The sequence below is a fragment of the Hippopotamus amphibius genome, chromosome 1, assembly GCF_030028045.1.
Source record: "Hippopotamus amphibius kiboko isolate mHipAmp2 chromosome 1, mHipAmp2.hap2, whole genome shotgun sequence".
Taxonomy (NCBI): Eukaryota; Metazoa; Chordata; class Mammalia; order Artiodactyla; family Hippopotamidae; genus Hippopotamus; species Hippopotamus amphibius.
Window position 1 is genome coordinate 182711063 of NC_080186.1, and position 22210 is coordinate 182733272.

The window sequence follows — 22210 nt, forward strand, 5'->3', positions numbered from 1 at the left end:
CAACTTTTTCCGGAAACTTGCTAGGAGGGAAACAGTGATTGCTCTATCAGCGGTCAGGGGACTGCGAAACAGAGGACCAACCTGCAATTCCGACTTTCAGTGGTGGGTTGGGTTCTCCCTGCCCCTACTACGGCGCCTCCCTAGCGTCACTCTCCTGCGTCAGGCCGGCCCACTGTAGGCACTGAGCCACCACTTCCGCCCTCACCCCTCGCCAAGCAAGATGGCTGAGGAGCCGGAGTCTGCGCTGCAGCTGCCTCCCTCAACCGCTGCTGAAGGCGAAGGACCTACGGAAGTCTCCCCAGAAAGAGCCACTCCGGAGCCCCCTTCTTCCGCTGCAGTCTCTCCGGGAACAGAAGAACCTGCGGGTGACACTAAGAAGAAAAGTAATTTTCAGAGCACTTTCACAGTGGGCAGAGGCGGGCGGTTGAGGTGTTCGAATAGGGATGGCGGCTAATAAAGAAGCAGTATTTAGAGGAGGGCCGGTTCCAGACAAGGTTTTTGACTAGTCAGGAGAGAGGAAGTATACTTTTCGGCTTTTGAGACGTTTGAGTTGAGTGTCTCGAAAGAAGGCTATCTCTGAACGCACCTTCGCGGTGTGGTGCCCAGTTTTCTGAGTGCCACGGCTTTTATTGCGCTGTACTCTTCTCGGTTTGAAACGGCCAGCCTGCGAGCTCTTTGAAGGTGGGAGCTCTGTAGGATCTTGGTAGCTCCAGCTACTTAACGCGGGATCTAATTGCTTGAATGATCTTAGGTGATAAGGATGGTCGGTGGCAAATCTGAATTAGAATTCACACCTTCCGACTAGGTCGCTGTTTTTTGTTCCAAAGGCGTGTGAATTCCCGCCTTGGACCAAAAAACGGATGTTACCCAGTATGAAGACTGATAAGGGAAAACTAAAGGCATAGGCATCGCCTCCTCCCCCTCCCCCCTTTTTTAAAACACCGTTTTGAAATCTTTGTAAGTGAATCACTTCATTGCTTGAACTGGCAGTCCTCAACCCTTTATTGCTTGAGAATTAGTTCACCATTGTAAAATACAGAAATTCCTAAGTGGAGCGCTCTATGTAGAGTTGCCTATGAGAAAAGCATGAAATCGTTTTCTCAGCCCTGAGTCTTAAAGTGTAGGTATGGCATGTTGTGCTCAGTAATCTCATGGCCTTTCATCTTCACTTTCTGCTGCTGTGGAGGATGATTGTCTCTCCCAGCACTGTTCCCCTTTTAAGTGAGATTGCCTCTACACTTGGGGGAAATCTTTTCTGTCATTTCCACATGATGCACCAGTAGGGAAACAAAAACGTATGATTATTTCTGTACATAACCACTAGATTCGTTCTTCAGATAAATCCCATGAGTTTTACAGATTTTTTTTTAATTGGAGTATAGTTGGTTTACAATATTGTGTTAGTTTCTGCTGTGCAGCGAAGTGAATCAGTTATGCATATATATATTCATTCACTCTTTTTTAGATTCTTTTTCCATGTGGGTTATTACAGAGTATTACAGAGTAGAGTTCCCTGTGCTATACAGTAGGTCCTTATTAGTTATCTATTTTATATATAGTAGCGTTGTTTCCTTTCCTTCCAATTTCCTGTAAGCAGAAACAGACTTTCAAAGGGTTTGTCTTAATATCTAGCAATTTTAGTCAACAATTTACTATGTACTTGACCCTGAAGATTATTGTGTAAAACCCTGGCTAAAAAATAGCAGCCCACACCCAGATATGGCCTGAGGTTATATGGTGTATTTTCTTAGGTCTGTACAATTTATGATTTTTAGCCATCATTTAAAAATCGAATTTTCATCTTCTGGCTTCTGTGAGCATTTGAGTTAGCCTCTCTGATGTAAAACTTCCTTTCTAGCTGTTGACTTTCTACCCTGAAATTGTCATCCTTTTTTGAGGACCTTTTCCGTTGGAAAAAGATTGAATATTTCATACGTTCCACCTTTGGTTTAATCTACAGATTACTGAAGCAGACCAAGCTTGTTAGTTTGGGCAGCACTTTAGGACCACCTGAGGGAGCATTTGAACATACCAGTGTCAAGGCCCTACTTCCAGAAGACTCTGATTTAATTAATGTAGACATCTGTATTTTTGTAAATGTTCACCCAGTTGAGTCTCCTGTAGCTAGGCTGGAGAAGTACAATATAAGCAAATCACCTTTTGAATTAAAAAAAAAAAAAGTATAGCTATAATTATAATAAATATTTTTCCCTCTCTAGCTTCTTCCCCTCGCCCTCTTCTTCAGTAGTACAACTCACTATTTTCTGCTTCACTTTCTTGGAATGCCCAGTTGCAACTGACTGATAGCCCCAGGGGATTGAGGAAACAGGGACAGGGAGGTATGGAAGGTGAGTTAACCAAAATCTCCTTAGTTATCTCCCATCTGTTTTTCTTAGATAACTAAGGGTAGAATTACTAAGTGGAAGAAGGAAGATAAACTTCAGTAGGAAGATAAACTGCATTATGTGTTCTAGGTGACTTCATTCCAGGGGTAAACTTGAGTAAATTGATCTCAGTAACCCCAATTTTTAATACCAAGGAATGGCACAGCAAGGATGTAATAGAATAGAGTTGACTGTAGGGGGCAGCAGAACGCTTCTGCTTTCAATGTTTCTTTTGATTGTGGATGTCTTTTAATTTTTTTTAAATTGAAGTTAATTCACAATGTTGTTAGTTTCAAGTGTGCAAACAAGGTAATTCAGTTATACATATATGTATATGTTCTATATCAGATGCTTTTCCATTATATGTTATTACAAGATAGTATAATTCCCTGTGCTATATACCAGGACTTTGTTGTTTATCTATGTTATATATAGTAGTGTGTATGTTAATCCCAAACTCCTAATTTATCCCCCCACCCCCTTTGCTAACAATAAGTTTATTTTCTATGTTTGTTTCTATGTTTACAAAACAGACTGTATTTCTTTTTTGTAAATAAATTCATTTGTACTTTTTTTTTTTTTGGATTCCACATGGTAATTGTCTTTCTCTTTCTGACTTCACTTAACCTGATAATCTCCGGGTCTATCCATGTTGCTGCAAATCACATTATTTCGTCCTTTTTTATGGCTGAATGATCTTCTTTACCCATCTGTCGATGGACCACTTAGGTTTCTTCCATGTCTTGGCTATTGTAAATACTGCTGCTATGAACATTGGGGTGCATGTATTTTTTCGGTTTTCTCCAGATATATGCCCAGGAGTGAGATTGCAGGGTTTTATGGTTACTCTATTTTTAGTTTTTTAAGGAACCTCCATACTGTTCTCCATAGTGACTGCAATTTACATTCCCACCCACAGTGTAAGAGGCTTCCCTTTTCTCCACACCCTCTCCCGCATTATTTCTAGACTTTTTAATGATGGCCAATCTGGCTGGCATGAGGTAATATTTCTTTGTTGTTTTGATTTGCATTTCTCTAATAATTAGCAATGTTGAGTATCTATCATGTACCTTTTGGCCATCTATATGTCTTCTTTGGAGAATTGTCTATTTTAGGACTTCTGCCCATTTTTAGAGGAGGTTTTTTTTTTTTTTTATATTAGGCTGTAAGAGCTCTTTGTATGTTTTGGAGATTAATCCCTTGTCTGTTGTATCATTAGCAAATATTTTCTCCCAGTCCATAGGCTGTCTTTTCTTTTTGTTTATGGTCTCTTTCGCTGTGCCAAAGGTTTTGTCTTTCATTAGGTCCAATTTGTTTATACTTGCTTTTATTTCCATTACTCTGGGAGACTGATCCAAAAAATATTCCTGCAGTTTATAGCAAAGAGTGTTCTGCCTATATTTTCCTCTAGGAATTTTGTAGTATCCAGTCTTACATTTAGGTTTTTAATATATTTTGAGTTTATTTTTGTATACAGTGTTAGTGAATGTTCTAATTTCATTCTTTTACATGTAGCTGTCCAGTTTTCCCAGCACCACCTACTGAAGAGATTGTCTTTTCTGCATTGTATATTGTCTCCTTTGTAGTAGATTACTTGACCATAAGTGCATTGGTTTATTTCTGGGCTCTCTATCCTGTTCCATGGATCTATGTGTCTGTGCCAATACTGTACTGTTTTGATGACTCCCTGAAGGCAGGGAGTGTGATTCTTCCAGCTCCATTCTTTCTCAAGATTGTTTTGGCTATTCAGGGTCTTTAGTGTTCCCATATAAAATTTAAAAGTATTTGTTTTAGTTCTGTGAAAAATGCCATTGGTAATTTGATAGAGATTGCATTGAATTTGTATATTGCCTTGGGTAGTATAGTCATTTTAACAACACTGATTCTTCCAATCCAAGAACATGGTATATCTTTCTGTTTGTGTTCTTTTCAGTTTCTTTCATCAGTGTGTTAAAGTTTTTGGAATACAGGTCTTTTACCTCCTTAAGTAGGTTTATTCCTATGTATTTTATTCTTTTTCGTGAAAGGTAAATGAGATTATGTCCTTAATTTCTCTTTTTGGTATTTTGTTGTTAGTGTATAGAAATGCATCAGATTACTGTGCACTAATTTTGTTTCCAACAACTTAACCAAATTCATTGATGAGCTCTAGTAGTTTTGTATCACATTGATTGATTTGCAAATATTGAAAAATCCTTACATCCCTGGGATAAATCCCACTTGATCATGGTATATGATCCTTTTAATGTATTGATGGAGTCAGTTTGCTAGTATTTTGTTGAGGAGTTTTGCACCTATACTCATCAGTGATATTGGCCTATAATTTTCTTTTTTTGTGATATCTTTTTCTGGTTTTGGTATCAGAGTGATGGTGGCCTCATAGAATGAGTTAGGAAGTGTTCCTTCCTCTGCAACTTTTTGGAATAGTTTCAGAAGGATGGGTATTAACTCTTTGCTAAATATTTGGTAGAATTCACCTATGAAGCCTTCTGGTCCTGGATTTTGTTTATTGCCAGCTTTTAAATTACTGATTCAATTTTAGTACTGGTAATTGGTCTGTTCATATTTTCTATTCCTTCCTGGTTCAGTCTTGGAAGATTGTACCTTTCTAAGAATTTGTCCATTTCTTCTAGGTTGTCTATTTTATTGGCATATAGTTGCTCATAGTAGTCTCTTATGATCCTTTGTATTTTTGTGGTGTCTGTTGGAACTTCTCTTCAGTTTCTGATTTTATTGGTTTGGGTCTGCTCCCTTTTTTTCTTAATGAGTTTGACTAAAGGTTTATCAATTTTCTTTTTTTCAAAGAACAAAGTTTTAGTTTCTTTGGCCTTTTCTGTTGTTTTCTTTGTCTCTATTTCATTTATTTTTGCTCTAATCTTTATGATTTCTTTCCTCCTATTAACTTTAGGTTTTATTTGTTCTTCTTTCTCTAGTTGCTTTAAATGTAAGGCTAGATTATTTGAGGTTTTCCTCATTTCCTGCGGCAAGCTTGTATCACTATAAACTTTCCTATTAGAACTGCTTTTGCTGTGTTCCATAGGTTTTGGATCATTGTGTGTTCATTTTCATTTATCTCTAGGTATTTTTAATTTCCTCCTTGATTTCTTCAGTGATCCTGTGGTTGTTTAGTAGCATACTGTTTAGCTTCCACATGTTTGAGTTTCTTGCAGGTTTTTTCTAATAGTTGATTTCTAGCCTTATAGTGTTATGGTTGGAAAAGATGTTTGATATGAATTCACTTTTCTTAAATTTACCAAGGCTAGCTTTGTGGTGCAGCATGTGATCTATCATAGAGAATGTTCCATGTGCACTTATAAAAAATGTGTATTCTGCTTTCTGCTGCTTTTGGATGGAATGCCCTATAAATTAAGGCATCAATTAAGTCTGTCTAGTCTCATGTGTCATTTAAGGCCTCTGTTTCCTTATTGATCTTTCTGGATAATCTGTCCATTGATGTAAGTGGGGTGTCAAAGTCCCCCACTCTTGTGTTACCATCAGTTACTCCTGTTTGTTAACATTTGCCTTATATATTGAGGAGCGCCTGTGTTGGGTGCATATATATTTACAATTGTCAGATCTTCTTGGGTTGATCCTTTCATTGTTATATAGTGTGCTTTTTTGTCTCTGGTAACAGTCTTTATTTAAAAGTCTCTTTTGTCTGATAAAAATATTGCTGGGTAGAGCGTAAGTTTTTCTCTTTCATCACTTCAGGTATATCCTGCCACTCCCTTTTGGCCTGAAGAGTTTCTGCTGAAAAATCAGCTGATAGCCTTATGGGAGTTCCCTTGTATGTTGCTTTTAATATTTTCTCTTTACCTTTAGTTTCTGTCATTTTGATTACAATGTGTCATGGTATATTTCTCTGTGGGTTGATCCTGTATGGGACTCTCTGCACTTCCTGGACTTGGGTGACTGTTTGCTTTCCTAAGTTAGGGAAATTTTAAGCTATTATCTCTTCAGATATTTTCTCAGTTGCACATGCGCTCTCTCTCCTCCTCCTGAGATACAGTGTGAATATTATCACATTTGATGTTGTCCCAGAAATCTCTTAAACTATCCTCATTTCTTTTTATTCTATTTTTTTCTGTTTGGTGGCACTGATTTCCACTGTTTTATCAAAAGAACTGATTGGTTTTTCTGGTTCATTTAGTTTAATATTGATTTCTTCTAATGTACTTTTCAGTTATTATATTCTACAGTTCCATTTGATTCTTTATATTTTCTAATTCTTTGTTTAGAACTTAAATTTATTTATTTATTTTTAAGTAAAGTAACTTGAGACAAATTTATAGTCTTTCTTTTTGCATCTTTGTGTATTGAATTATTGAAACCTTTGATTTCTCTGAAATCTTTTTGGCCCTTAGTTGTATTTTTTTTTTAATGATTTGTTTTAGTACTTGTTTTCCTTCATTAACAAGTTTATTGTAGAAAGCTTAATGGTTACAAAAAGCACAAGCAAAATCAAGTGATAATCACCTATAATACCCCTATTAGGACATCTCATTTTGGTGAATATTCCACAGTAATCTGAATATGTGCCTGTGATGGTTTTAATGAAATGGAAATCATATGCTGTTTTATATTTAGTACTTTTTGATAACTTTTTCATACTATTAAATATGCTTTTATAATATTTTTAGTGGCAGCTTAATTATCTTAAGGTTTAATAAGTGAGTTATGATCTGGTACTGTCCTAAACACTTTATATGTATTCATTTAACCTTCATAACAATCTTATCAGGTTGCTGCTGTTATCCTCATTTTACAAGTGGAGAAACTGTGGTACAGAGAGATTAAAGAGCTTATCTAGATAATATATACATACCTAGCAAGTGGCAGAGCCAGGATTTTGAACCCACGGAGTTCAGAGTGTGTGCTCTTTATCTTTACTACAGTATATAAATTTTATCATAGCATATAATATCCTTTATTTAACCAATCCCCTATCTTTGTTGGAAATTTTGGTTTACCCTTTTTTTTTCAATAAAACTAAATGTTTTGATGAAGGTGAAATTATTCTAAGTGAATCTTTTCATATCTTGTGTTTTTCATCTTGGGCATGCCTCCAGTATCTTAAGTACATAAACTGTATATTGTTTGAGGATTTAAGTTTTTCTAAAGTCTTTTATATCAAATTCCCTTTAGATATTTCATTGTACTTGTCAGTATAGTTGCCCATTGAACAACATGGGTTTGAGTTAAGCAGGTCTGCTTACACATGGATTTTTTCAATAAATACATACTAGAATACTACATAATTCATTGTAGGTTAAATCTGCAGATGCAGAACTGTGGACCCAGAGGACTGAGTGTAAAGTTATAGGCACGTTTTCAACTGTGTGGACATTGATGCCCTTAATTCCTGTTTTGACCAGGGTCAACTGTATTTTTTTTCCTTTACAGTTGACATCCTGCTAAAGGCTGTGGGAGACACTCCTATAATGAAAACAAAGAAGTGGGCTGTAGAGCGAACCCGAACCATCCAAGGACTCATTGACTTCATCAAAAAGTTCCTTAAACTTGTGGCTTCAGAACAGTTGGTATGAAACCAGTGGTGATCATTTCCTTACAAAAATTCACAAAACATTCATGTCTCAGTATCCAAGGGGGATTGATTTTAGGACCATCCTCTGCAGATGCTCAGGTTCCTTATATAAAATGGCATATTTGCATATAATTTGTACACATTCTCCCATTTGCTTTAAATCATTTCTAGATCACTTAGGATATCTAATACAAGATAAATGCTATGTAAATAGTTGCCAGTACACAGCAAATTAAAGTTTTGCTTTTGGAACTTTCTGGAATTTTTTCCCCAAATATTTTCCATCACATTTGAATCAATCTGTTGGGGGAATGCAGAACCCATGGTATACAGAGGGGGAACTGTAGTTCCTAGGCAACAATTAATAACTTGTATATAGAAATACATATGGAGCCACATGTCCTTTTATTTCTTTTGTCAGTGGAATTTCTGTGCTTTATTGAAGGATTCTCTGGGGAACCCTGAAATGAAATGAATTTTAGATTTACCTTTACAATGTGAACTGATTTTTTTTTTTCTTTTAATCCTCCATATTGGTTGTTTTCCTCAAAAAGTTACTGAGTGCCCATGCAGAAAAATCTATTATAGAACAGTGATACAGAAAGTTTTGGGGTTTTCTTTGTTCTGGTATCAATGTCACTTCTTTCCCATTTTTCTCAAGGTAAGTAATATACCTGTGCCATGTGCTGTGGAAGAACTAAGAGATATGCAGTTGACCCTTGAGCAACATAAGTTCGAACTGTGGCAGTCCACTTATACGTGGGGTTTTTCAGTAAATACATACTATACTACTGCACGATCTGCAGTTGGTTGAATCTGCCTTGTATATACAGATTTTTGACTGTGCAGAGGGTGGGTGCCCCAACCCCCTCATTTTTAAGGGTCAGCTGTATTTATATCATGGTACATGTTAAACGTTTTGTGGTGGGTTGTTAGGATTAAAAATTTAAATGCCACTGGCTTTTAATTTGGTATTTGGCAACAGAAATTTAAATGTCTACATGTATTTGACATTTTGTCACGTTATATTGATATATAAAATGCCTTTATCTTCAGATCACAATCTTGGTCAGTGTTAACACAGATAATGTATAAGTGGATAGGTAATTGAAGAATCACTAAATATTTTTTAAGGACAATTATGTATAAGGATTGGGAAGTCATATAGTTGCTTGTGAACACAGGAGTGAGAAATGGTAAAATGAAGTGATAATTTATTAAAGTGAGGTTGTTGGAATTTATTTCTTTTTATCAGTGAAGAGGAAGATACTACTCTAACATTTTGGCAGTAAGTGACTTTCACAAAAGAGTTATGTCATGGGTGCAAAAGTAGTGCGAGATAGGTTAATCACTAGAAGTTATTTGAGGTAAGGATAGCATAGAGCCAGGGATTCCTCCAAAGGAAGTTGTAAGGGGAAGGTGTTGGGGATTTTTGTGTTTTACAGGTGAACATCTCCATTTGTGATCACTCAGAGTGAGAAAATCATCTGTTTTATAAGGGTGTCATATAGAATTGAATTAAATTTCAGAGATGGGCAAGAATATTATAGTGTCATCCACTTGCATGTGGTAGCTAAAACCTGAGGAGCAGAGGACCTTGCCTAGAGTCCAAGTCTAAATGGAAAACTTAAGGGGAATATGGATGTACACTTAAGAGAAATGAGCAGAGGTTATCTCTACTAAGGGTAGAGCATGAAGAGTTGGAGAGGTAGGTAACCAGAGGAGTACCAAGTAATTACGGCATTACTTCTAGAAATTTGTAGATAGAAGAAAAGGTGAAACAATGCTGGGTTCTATGTTAATGTTAGAGTTTTGACATCTTGTATTGCTTATATTCAGTAAGCTAAAAGGACTTGGTTGATGTCAGTATATATTAGGTTGAACCATGTAAAATTGCCATTAATCAATCATTTTAACCAAAAAAAACACCAGCAATTTCACATGGCCCAACTGTGAACCTTTGTAATGAAACTGATTATCTCTTCCCATTTAAGCAATAGGAAACATGAACAAAAGTAGTCTTTTTGTCACTTTTCTAGATTAAACTAGAACTCACATTTTCTGGCTTCATAGAGCTGTACCCTACATTATTTTCCCAAAATAAACGTCAGAAGAAAAAGTAAGGCTGGGGATTCTGGGAAGATAGCAGTGGTGTGAAAAGGCATGAATTCCCACAAAAACATAGTCACCTAGAAACCATAACCAAAACCCCATGATCAGTGTATTTACAACAAAACTTAGATGACAACGTATCCTCATGAACCCTAAGATTCACGTTAGTAGGAATACCCCCCAACAACCACAGGATCTGCATCATGTTAGCAAATGTGCTGAAAAAAGTAAGCAGTAGGATTGGCATCTGATAGCACTGAGAAAGGAGAACCTGAAAATAACTAACAGGTATTCACTGAAAAGTGCAGTGGGCTGATTTAGGAATAGTAGCTGAAATTGAGAGGGTTTCATTCTCTCCAGTAGCAGGTGATTACAATATATCTGCACTAAGGAGGACTGAAGGGGCTGGAGCAGTCTAGTCCCTAAGAGCTCTCAAAACAGACTTGGGCTCCCTTCCAAGACAAGATCCCGTACTGAGGAGGAACTTCTGGAATTGAAACACATTTAAGCAGAGAGAGGAAGGAAAGAGAATGACCAGGTCAAAATGGAGAGGAACAACCTGGAAAGCTTAGAAAGCAGACCTACATACTGTTCAACACTATATGAAAAACAACAGTAGGGGAGCTCTGTGGAGTTAGAAAAACTACACTAATGCATTTCATTCTAAAAGTTGAAGAAAACCAATTTCATGTGCAAGTAAGCAACAGAGAAGTATCAAGGTCAAATCCTGCACAGTGTTAGAAGGAAACACAATAGCAGAATAACATCCCTAAAGGCAGTGAAAGCGTGCCAGAAAAAAGTGTGCCTACGAGACAGGTCAATAACTGTGACTTATGTCAAAACAAGTGTCAAAAGGCACTAAGAAAATGATACAAAACATGAAAGAACAACATAAATCAGCAATAGTTAAATGAAGTGGCAGAGCTCAAGAAAAGAATTATAGGTTAAAAGTTATTTCAGAAATGGAGACTGAACTGGAAGGAACATAAGAGCAAATACACAACAGATATTGCCTGAAGAAGAACAGAAGGCAAAAAAGAAAAGAATTTTTTAAATCAAAGAATTATACCTAGGAATAAACCTACCTAAGGAGGTAAAAGACCTATACTCCAAAAACTATAAGATGCTGATGAAAGAAACTGAAGACAACATAAACAGATAGGAAGATATACCATGTTCATGGATTGGAAGAGTCAGTGTTGTTAAAATGACTATACTAGCCAAGGCAATATACAAATTCAGTGCAATCTCTATCAAATTACCAATGGCATTTTTCACAGAACTAAAACAAATACTCTTAAGTTTTATATGGGAACACTAAAGACCCTGAATAGCCAAAACAATATTAAGAAAGAAGAATGGAGCTGAAAGAATCACACACCCTGCCTTTAAACTATACTACAAGGCTATAGTCATCAAAACAGTACAGTATTGGCACAAAAACAGACACATCAATGGAACAGGATAGAGAGCCCAGAGATAAACCAATGCACTTATGGTCAAGTAATCTACAAAGGAGACAACAATATACAAGGGAGAAAAGACAATCTCTTCAGTAGGTGGTGCTGAGAAAACTAGGCAGCTACATGTAAAAGAATGAAATTAGAACATTCACTAACACTATATACAAAAATAACTAAATTTGAGACTGGAGACCATAAAACTAGAGGGAAACAGGCAGAACGCTCTCTGACATAAGTTGAAGCAGTATTTTTTTGGATACGTCTCCTAAAGTAAAAGAAAAAAAAAGCAAAAATAAACAAATGGGACCCAGTTAAACTCAAAGCTTTTGCATAGCAAAGAAAACCATCCACAAAACAAGCAAACAGCCTAATGAATGGGAGAATATATTTGCAAATGATGTGACCAGTAAGGGATTAATATCCAATGTATATAAACAGCTCATACAACCCAATTATGAGATGGGCAAAAGAACTGAAGAGACATTTTTCCAGACAGAAAATGCAGATGGCCAACAGGCACGTGAAAAGATGCTCAACATCACTGATCATCAGGGAAATGTAAATCAAAAGCACAAGGAGATACCGCTTCACACCTGTCAGAATGGCTGTCATCAAAAAGCACATAAATAACAAATGTTGGCAATGATGTGGAGGAAAGGGAACCCTTGTATGCTGTTGGTAGGAAAGGAAATTGGTGCGGCCACTGTGGAAAACACTGTGGAGGTTTCTTCAAAAACTAAAAATACCTTATGACCCAACAATTCCACTCCAGGGAATACATCTGAAGAAAGCAAAAACACTAATTTGAAAAGATATGTGCATCCCAATGTTCATAGTAGCATTATTTACAGCTGCCAAGAGATGGAAGCAACCTAAGTATCCATCAACAGATGAATGGATAGAAGATGTATACACACAGCCATAAAAAAGAAAGAAATTTTGCCACTTGCAGCAACATGGATGGACTTGGAGAGCATTATGCTGAGTGAAATAAGTCAGAGAAAGACTATATGATATCACTTGTACATGGAATCTTAAAAAATACAACAAACTAGTGAATATAACAAAAAAGAAACAGACTCACAGATACAGAGAACAAACTAGTGGTTTCCAGTGGTGGGTGGGGAGGTGCGACAATATTGGGGTGGAGGAGTGGGATGTACAGAATGTTGGATGTAAGATAGGCTGCAGGATGTATTGTACAACATGGGGAACATAGCCAGTATTTTGTAATAACTGTAAATGGAGAGTAACCTTTAAAAATTGTATAAAAATTTTTTTAACTTAAAAAAAGAAACTTCAACCTGCAGTATTTGGTTGCTCAGGATGGGGCAGGGGAGTGGAATGACAGGTAAGAAGAATTTGAGAAAGTGACAAATAGTATGAACAAAAGAGAGGAAACATACAGATAACAGGAGTCCCTGAAGGAGAAAACCAAAGCAAAAGGATCAAAACAAATACTTAAAACTATAATTAAAGGGAAATTTCTTCTAAAAAGATTTGAAACTACTTGTTGAAAAAACGTGCCAAGATCCTCAGAATACCAACCCTGTGTAACAGTCACCAAGATGCATTCTGTTAAGATTACTGGACATGAAATAAAAAGAAAAATCCTTTGGACATCTAGGGGAAAAGGGTCATGACTTAGGAAATTAGGTTACCACCAAACTTGGACAGCAAAGATACAAAGAATGTGTGAGATAAGGATTTTATATACTTCAGAACTGACTTTTAATCAGAGCACAAACTGTTAGCAGTGTGCAAGAACTCAGAGAGTGCTGTTCCCATGAATGCTTCCTACAGAATCTACTTGAGAAAGTTTATAACAACCAAAATAAAGAGACATCTATAAAAAGACCAGTGATTTAAAAACAAATCATTACACTTTAAAAATTTTATCCTCCCAACTGATAGCATTTAGCTAAAGATTGTATGTTGAGATTTTTACCTCCATGGAACTTCCATTAACTCCTGTTACAGAGTTATTAGGTTGGCCAAAAAGTTTCTTTGGTTTTTTTTTTTTTTTTTTTTTAAATAAATTTATTTATTTATTTTTATTGGCTGTGTTGGGTCTTTTTTTTTTTTTTTTTTTTTTTTTGCTGTGCGCAGGCTTTCTTTTTAGTTGCGGTGAGTGGGGGCTACTCTTCGTTGTGGTGCGCAGGCTCCTCATTGCTGTGGCTTCTCTTGTTGCGGAGCACGGGCTCCAGGCACATGGGCTTCAGTAGTTGCAGCACATGGGTTCAATAGTTGTGGCGCATGGGCTTAATTGCTCCACGGCATGTGGGATCTTCCTGGAGCAGGGATCGAACCTGTGTCCCCTGCATTGGCAGGCGGATTCTCAACCACTGCGCCACCTAGGAAGCCCCAGTTTCTTTGGTTTTTAAGTAAAAATAAAAGACCTTTTTTTATTTTCACCAAGAACTTTATTGAATAACATATTCACCATTTTGTTCCACTACCTTCTGCTATTTTTCAGGCAACTTCATAATTCCATCTTCCCAAAACTTTTTATCTTTTTGAGCAAAGAACTATTCCAGGTGCCTTTTACAGTCTTCCAGGGAGTGGAAATCTTTTCCATTAAAATTTTGTAAAGACTGAAATAAATGGAAATCCAGAGGTGCAATGTCTGGTCAATACAGCAGATGTATATCAGAACTTACTAGCCAAGCTGTAACAGTTTTTACCTGATCATCAAAGAAACATACAGCCTTGCATTATACTGATGGAAGATCATGCATTTTCTGTTGACTAATTTCCGGACGCTTTTCATTGAGTGATGGTTTTAGTTGGTCTAATTGGGAGCAGTACTTGTTGGAATTAATTGTTTGGTTTTCCGGAAGGAGCTCATCATAGAGGACTCCCTTCCAATCCCACCATATACACATCACTACCTTCTCTGGGTGAAGACTGGCCTTTGGTGTGGTTGGTGGTGGTTCATTTTGCTTGCCCCATGATCTCTTCCGTTTCACATTATTGTACAGTATCCACTTTTCATCTCCCATCACAATTTGTTTTAAAAACAGAATGTTTTCGTTACATTTAAGTAAAGAATGCATGTGGAAATAGGGTCAAGAAGGTTTTTTTTTGCTTAGCTTATGTGGAGCCCAAACATCAAAGCAATTCACATAACCAAGCTGGTGCAAATGATTTTCAACGCTTGATTTGGATATTTTGAGTATGTCTGCTATCTCCTACGTGGTATAACGTTCATTGTTCTCAATGTCTCGATTTGATCACTATCAACTTCAGCTGGTCTGCTTGACCATGGAGCATGGTCCAGTGAGAAATCTCCAGTACGAAATTTCACAAACCATTTTTGGCACATTCGATCAGTCACAGCACCTTCTCCATACACTGCACAAATCTTTTTTGTGCATTTCAGTTGTGTTTTTACCTTTCTTGAAGTAGTAAAGCATAATATGCCAAAAATGTTTCTTTTTTTCTTCCATATTTAACATTAAAATGGCTACACAAAAGTTCACAAATTGTGATTTTTTTTTTAATGCATGCTGATATGACAGCTGTCACAATACAATCTAACAAAATTGTTTCGAATGAAGTTAAAGACAACTAAGTGCTACTAGAGCCATCCTAGGAAAGGTACGAATGAACTTTTTGGCCAGCCCAATACATTGAGTTCTCTATAACCGCTGTACTATCCCTTCAACACTCACAACATCTCACATTTGTTTCTTTTGCCTGCAAAGTACTAATTATTAACTCTCTTCACCTAGTTAAGTCCTAATTTGTTCCTCAGTTTTTTCTTCCAGAAAGCCTTTCCTGACCAAAAGGCTAAGCAAAACTAATGCCACATCTTTGTGCTACACATCTTGTCAGATACATTTTTCCCATCTATATTCTTATCTATTTGGGTATGTTTGCTTATGGAGGGGAGAGAACATATTAATCTTCATAGTGCCAAACCTTTTGCATTTCCTAGCACATAATAGACAGTTAGGGATTGTTTGCTGAAATAAATTGTCATCCAGAGCCCTTTTCCTAATTTGAAATGTCCCAAAGAGTAAAATCTGTGTTCCCTCATAGTTAAACTGTCAGAAACTAAACACAAAGTATATCTGTATCACAGTAAATTCACATTAAAATGCACACTGATTTCTGTTTCTGAAATTGTTAGAACCTTACTCAGCCTTAATAATGAGTTGATATTTAAGCATGAACTATTTTTAAATAATTTAATAAGTATAACTAATGTCTACATGTACCAAGTACTTATACTTGCTGTGTACTACCTCATTTTTTTTTTCCCAGCACATGGGCAGTTTGAGAAAAGATATTTGTATTTAGAGCCAGAATTCAAACCTAGATCTCAGTAGAGCCCTTAATCTTAATCACCACACTGTATTGCCTGAAGGAGGAATGTAAGTGATATTTACTTTTTTTCTAGCTGGTGTCCCAAATAATATCTATCAACCAAATATTATGATAGATATATATATTTTTAAGGACTATGTGAAGCCCAGTTAATCTTAGCCTTAGGATTTGATTATAGACAAAGGAAAATTGAATATGTTAACCTGCAAATAATGTTTTGTTTTCTAAAAACTATCAGAAGTCACTTTGACACTGTGATCTTTTGTTTCAGTATCTTCAGGGATTTTTTTAAATACTAAAAATGTTTTAGTAGAAACAAACTAAACTGAAACATTGAACAATGAATCCTTTACCAAACAAGGTTGTCAGGACATTAGGTTTTAATTATGTTATATTTTTTCTACTTCATTTAGCTGCAAGTGACTTTACAGTGGTGGCAGTCAGCCTGAAATTCAATACCTTTGAGAGTTTTCAAAGGTGGTACTGGTCAAAACAATCCAGCCATGGATGTCATTTTCATTTACTCAAGAAAAAGGCACCATCTCAATTATTAGGTGTTTTGATTTGTGGCTGTGTGTATAAAATTTTGTTAGGAGAAGTTCTGTCTTAAATTATGAATAAATGGGAAAATTGATATTTTTAGTAATGTAATTTCTTGGATAAACCTTCAAAATCTATTTGTAAAGACAAAATTTTCTTAGTTATAAAAAGTGGGGAACAAAAATTCTGTTACTCCTCCAGAGAAAAGGCATGCTCTTCATAAAGATCTCACTAATTACTAATTTATGAGAATTAGAAAGAAGGGGTTTAAGGAAACTTTCTTCCGTTCTGAAGACAAAGAATTTGAAATAGCTGGCTGATTGGGACCAGAAAAATGTAGATTCATCTGGATATTAAAAATGAATCACCATAAATTTTCTTCTTTCTTGCAGTTTATTTATGTGAATCAATCCTTTGCCCCCTCCCCAGACCAGGAAGTTGGAACCCTCTATGAGGTAAAACATTACTGCTTTATTTTCTTCATGGAATATGCTCATCTGTTTATAGTATGATCATTAATTCACATCATTTTAAGAGATGATAAGCCATTCTTAATTGTCTATCAAGGAAAAAAGATTACCTTCTTGTTCTCTGTGATATCTCAAAGACCTTGAACATAGTTGGATCTCAATAAATTATAGTGATTGAAGAATTAAGGGATGAATAATACAAACAGAAGATGACTATGAAATATGACCAGAAAGTAAGATCTTTTTTATCTACATGTAATATCTTCTACATTGTTTATATAATCAGTAATCCAGATCTTCCTTCAAGAAATTGAAAGGGAGACTATGTAAAAATGACTTTATTCAGCATTCTTACAGCACCACTACTAGAAAATAGTACGTACATAATAGTCAGATGTAGAGAAGGGACAAGATTATAATAAGTATGCTTATCTATGCCTAAGATGCTTAAAGGACAAGTTTTATTAAACATTTATGATTACTAAAATGTGCGATAGTTTCTTGCATCTTTTGAGAGAAATAGCCTTATAGATATATGTACATGTATGAGGATATTTATGATACATATTTTTTTCTTAGTTTCATCTATGAATAACAAAAATTGAGTTTAATTTATTGCCTTTTTTCTTTTCATAGTGTTTTGGCAGTGATGGTAAACTGGTCCTGCATTACTGCAAATCTCAGGCATGGGGATGAACTATAGAGGAAAAGATCATTCTAACTTAAAATGAATCTTCACAAAGGAAACAGCTCTGAAGAGTTTTGATCTTGTGGCAAGAGGCTTGTGGATGTGATCAATTCAGCATGTATCTACTATGACCCATGTTTATACATTTAAAATATTCACAGAGTAGATGGACTTACAAAAATGTGATTTGTATTAATATACAAATCATCATAAAAGATTGACATTAGTGAATACCCATTACTGCAACTATTACTCCAGAGCTGCCTCCAAGGTATTGAAAAGGAGACTAAGATTATATAAAGCTGCTTTTTTACCACTTCTCAAAATGACTGAAATTGTTTACTTGAAGAATTAGCATTCTGCTGATTTTTTTTTTCCCATTGTCAATTTACTAAAGGATGCTTTTGGGGCTGAGTTCAATTTGTTTGAGGTATGTAATATGCCTTTTTACATTTCTGTCCGCAGTGTTATCTTGTGAAACAAAGTTGCATTGACCTGCTGGCTTTATTACCTTACATAGTCCGGTAGAGGGCAACCCAGCTGGCAGAAGGAGTTGGGCAGTTTGGTTTTACAGCTTTGGCAGAAGATAATAGCTATTCCTGCTAATTTCTAGCAGACATCTAGCCAAGAGAGCACACATGTTGACACACTGGAAGACTGCTTTAGAGAAAATTTGTGGTTTTGGTTTAATTGTTTTATTGGGAAACAGAAGGAATTTTACCCGTTCTGGACAAATGAGTCATCTCTTTTCAATCCTATTATTTAATGATTCTTGAGTCCCAGTGGTTATAACTGTGCTATTAATCCCTCCCTTACTTTTACAGTGTCAAAAGTGCACCATGAGTAAATACGTATTTCATGCCATGACTAAAAGTACCATTTTTTACTGATGTTATTAAGCTGATAATTGCTTTAAATAAGATTTAACTTTTTTTCATTTTGTATTATATTTGTAGTGCAGCATTTAAAAAAAAATTCCAATAAATTGAATGGAATGTTCAAACAGGATCTAAGGTGTGTACAAGAATTCTAAGTGTTTATTTTCAAAGGTAATGGGAATGGTATGATTTTGTCAAAGGACTTTGAACTACACTTATGTCCTTTAAGTCCCAAAATGTACTTTATGGTTAATGATCTTCCATACATTATTATTAGGGGTGCTAAGGAACAGTTCAGTTTAAGGCAATGAAATCACTGCTCAGTTCTCATTTTCTGCCCAAGAACAAATTCCTAAGTCCCCTTATAACAATGTCCCTGTTTAATAAATTAATACAGCTAGTATTTAGCACTGAAATAATACAGGTTGAATTGTGTAATTTATTTTGTAAGGCTAGGTAAGAAATTAGTATATATGTTGAAAGCTGGTATGTTATTTTCAGGTCCAATAAGTTGAATATGGGAAATATCTGTTCTCTAGTTTTGTGCTTTTACAGTTTACTGAAGGATATGAATATCTTTATCTATATGCATATATATTTAACAAAATGTGTATAACACAAAAATGTGTATATTACGTTTGCTGCTAAGGTTTCAAATGATAGATTATTTACTATTTACTGACTCAAGTAGTCAAAAGTACTTGAGTTTGAATTTGTGTTATCAACTTAATTACTTTTTTGATTTAAATTTGTTAATTTATTAAATCTGAGGTTAGCTAAATATGTATACTTTGTTTTCTTCACTCACAACCTTTAAGAACATATAGGACTTTATACTTTTTCAAACCATACTTAACATTATTCTGTGCTGACTTTGCAACTTTTACTTGTAAGCCTGGATCCCATAAGTTATTTGGTTACTAGAACCTAAAACACAATTCACAGAATATTTTTGCAGATGTCCGGTTTAAACTGTCTTGATAATTGTAAATGAGCTTGGGGGGAAAACTGAACCCTGAGGTTATATTTAAAGTTTTCTATGTTTATGAGAAAATCAACATCAGTAATATCATGCTTTATCTTCCTCTGCAAAGATGACCCATAGAATATGTTAGAATGTCATGCTTTCATCCTTGAAGCTGCCTATGCCAAGGACTTCACAATGAGTTCCCCATATTTAGGGTATAAGGGTATAAGGTAAGCTAAGAATGTTTATCTGGACTCAAAATAAGGTTGAATACTTCCTGGAATCTATGATTTTTGTAGAAGTTTTAACCCTGAAGGGACCTTTAATATCATCTACTCTAAGATTAGAGAAATGCTGACCATGCTTTAGATTATATAGCATTAGTCAACCGGTTTAGTTGTGTGTAACTCAAAGCAGGAGAGTACAGTGTTCAGAGGTATGATAATGAAAATCACCTTTTGTGCAGCTTCTGCTTCATTTTCCAAGGATTATAATATACTTAATAAGCTTTTGGCACTAAGGGAATTCAGCTACAGACCACATAATGGGAAGAAAGTATTCAGAAAACAGTTCAGCAGATTTAGTTTTACAAATAGTATTTTCCTTCAAAATTGTTCAACCCACACTGGATTATTCGCTATTCCCTGAATGTGCATTGTATTTTCTTCTGTTTTCTACACCTCTACCCCTTCAAATCCTACCTCTCTGCCTAATTCATTTTTTTAACTTCTATAAAGCTTATCTGAATCTCTCAAGGAGGAGATACTCTCTCCCTCATAAGAACCAGCAAACTACCACTGTTACAGCAGTTATTGTACTTACTACCTTATAAGCATGTCCAATACCCTTTCATCATTCTAATATCCCTGAAAATAGGTTGTTGGGGAGTTTTATTTGGTACCCACAGACGTAATACTTAGTACATTTCCTTATACACATATAATCAGTAATTCATTATGTATGTAGTTTATGAAATTAAGTGTGGTTTGCAGAATGATGTAACTTAAAGCAGCAAGAAAGGAAATTTGCATGTTTTTAATTTTTGTATGGCAGAGGATGAAAATGTGTTTGACATATGACAGGGTTTTGGTATGCAGTAATTGAAGAGCTCATTTCAATTGATAAGAAAAAAGACCATCTGAAAAATGGGCAAAATACATTAAAATGCAATTCACAAAAGATAAAAATAGAGCTGGCTAATAAAGCATGAAAAGTGCTAAACATCATTAGTTGTAAAAAGTACAAGTAAAAACTATAAAATGCTGATTATCACCTCTCATAATATCAGTGGTTAAAAACAATTAGCAGTATTGGCAACGTTGTGGGGAAATAAGTCCTGTCATATTCTTGCTGAGTGGAATGTGAATTGGTATTACATTTTTAGGGGACATTTTGGCAATTTCTATCAAAAGCCTTGAAACTATCAATTTCCATTTGTTTATTCACCTATAGAATGGCTACTATGGCCTCAGCATTGGAATAAGACATAAGATGCCTGTTCTGGAACTTTCGTTCTAATTGGGAGGGAGATTGTCAAGTATGAATTTAAATAATTCTTGAAAGTTTAAATTCATTTTTTTTGAAATAGAAAGTAAAAAGATATTTGATACCAAATATTAGATTTACCTGTCTTTTTTTTTTTTTTTTTTTCTTTTTTTGCCATGCCACACGGCTTGTGGAATCTTCCCTGACTAGGGGTTGAACCGGGACCCTCATCAGTGAGAGTGTGCAATTCCCTACCTTTGTTTTCTTATATGATGTTGATGAAGGAAAGATAAAACATGTATGCATGTGAGTGTGATTAGAATCTTGAGTTAGAAGAATACTTATAAATCAATTCCCATAGTTCCTTCTCTGTTCTCATATGAAGCAGATATAGCTGAAACTTACTGGTTCCTTCAATGGTAGCCACAAGGAAAGCCCTATCCATTTTGAAGTGGATTTATTCTTTACAAAACTCTCTTTCCTACTGCCTTCCTCCCTGCCTCTTTTTTTTTTATAAGAACTTTTATTGAGATACAGTTAACAGGCAATAAACAGCATATATTTAGAGTGTACAATTTGGTATCCCAACCTCCCAATTCATTCCCCCCCCAAACTGGCCCACTTTCCCCACTTTGTGTCCATATGTTTGTTCTCCATATCTGTGTCTCTATTTCTGCCTTGCAAACCGGGTGATTTGTACCATTTTTCTATAGTCCACATATATGTGTTAACATACAATATTTGTTTGTCTCTTTCTGACTCATTTTACTCTGTATGACAGACTCTAGGTCCATCCATGTCTCTACAAATGTCCCAGTTTGTCTACTGACTTTGGGTTTTGTTTGCTCTTTTTTCTCTAGTTTCTTTAGGTGTAAGATTAGATTATTTGGGATTTTTCTTGTTTCTTGAGGTAGGATTGTATTGCTATAAACTTCCCTCTTAGAACTGCCTTTGCTGCATCCCGTAAGCTTTGGATCATTGTGTTTTCATTGTCATTTGTCTCTAGGTATTTTTTGATTTCCTCGTTGATTTCTTCAGTGATCTCTTGGTTATTTAGTAACATATTGTTTAGCCTCCATGTGTTTGTGTTTTTTACAGTTTTTTTTTCCTGTAATTGACTTCTAATCTCATAGCGTTGTGGTCGGAAAAGATGCTTGATACGATTTCAATTTTTTTGAATTTACCAACGCTTGATTTATGACCCAAAATGTGATCTATCCTGGAGAATGTTCCATGTGCAGTTGAGAAGAACGTGTAATCTGCTGTTTTTGGATATAATGTCCTATAGATATGTATTAAATCAAGCTGATTTATTGTGTCATTTAAAGCTTGTGTTTCCTTATTGA

General features: G+C 35.5%; 1 protein-coding gene across 2 annotated transcripts; it reads left to right on the forward strand.

Annotated features, from left to right (window-relative positions):
* Positions 1–10: 10 nt before the first annotated feature.
* ATG12 (autophagy related 12) lies at positions 11–18542 on the forward strand. 2 transcript variants are annotated; one of them, XM_057737035.1, is made up of 4 exons: positions 23–383; positions 7788–7924; positions 16769–16831; positions 17483–18542. In XM_057737035.1, exons 1-4 carry the CDS (start codon positions 221–223, stop codon positions 17540–17542), a joined length of 423 nt encoding a protein of 140 aa, XP_057593018.1. In that variant the 5' UTR covers positions 23–220; the 3' UTR covers positions 17543–18542. The 2 variants fall into 2 exon arrangements, with proteins under 2 accessions (XP_057593029.1, XP_057593018.1); XM_057737046.1 differs by lacking the exons at positions 7788–7924; positions 17483–18542 and having other exon boundaries at positions 11–383; positions 16769–16830.
* Positions 18543–22210: the final 3668 nt, after the last annotated feature.

What these genes read in the sequence shown, in the direction of transcription:
- ATG12 (XM_057737035.1), top strand. Translation starts at nt 221, where the DNA reads ATGGCTGAGGAGCCGGAGTCTGCGCTGCAGCTGCCTCCCTCAACCGCT. An exon ending in GGGTGACACTAAGAAGAAAA is followed by an intron (nt 384 to 7,787) that starts GTAATTTTCAGA and finishes TTTCCTTTACAG; the next exon opens with TTGACATCCTGCTAAAGGCT. An exon ending in AAGTTGGAACCCTCTATGAG is followed by an intron (nt 16,832 to 17,482) that starts GTAAAACATTAC and finishes TTCTTTTCATAG; the next exon opens with TGTTTTGGCAGTGATGGTAA.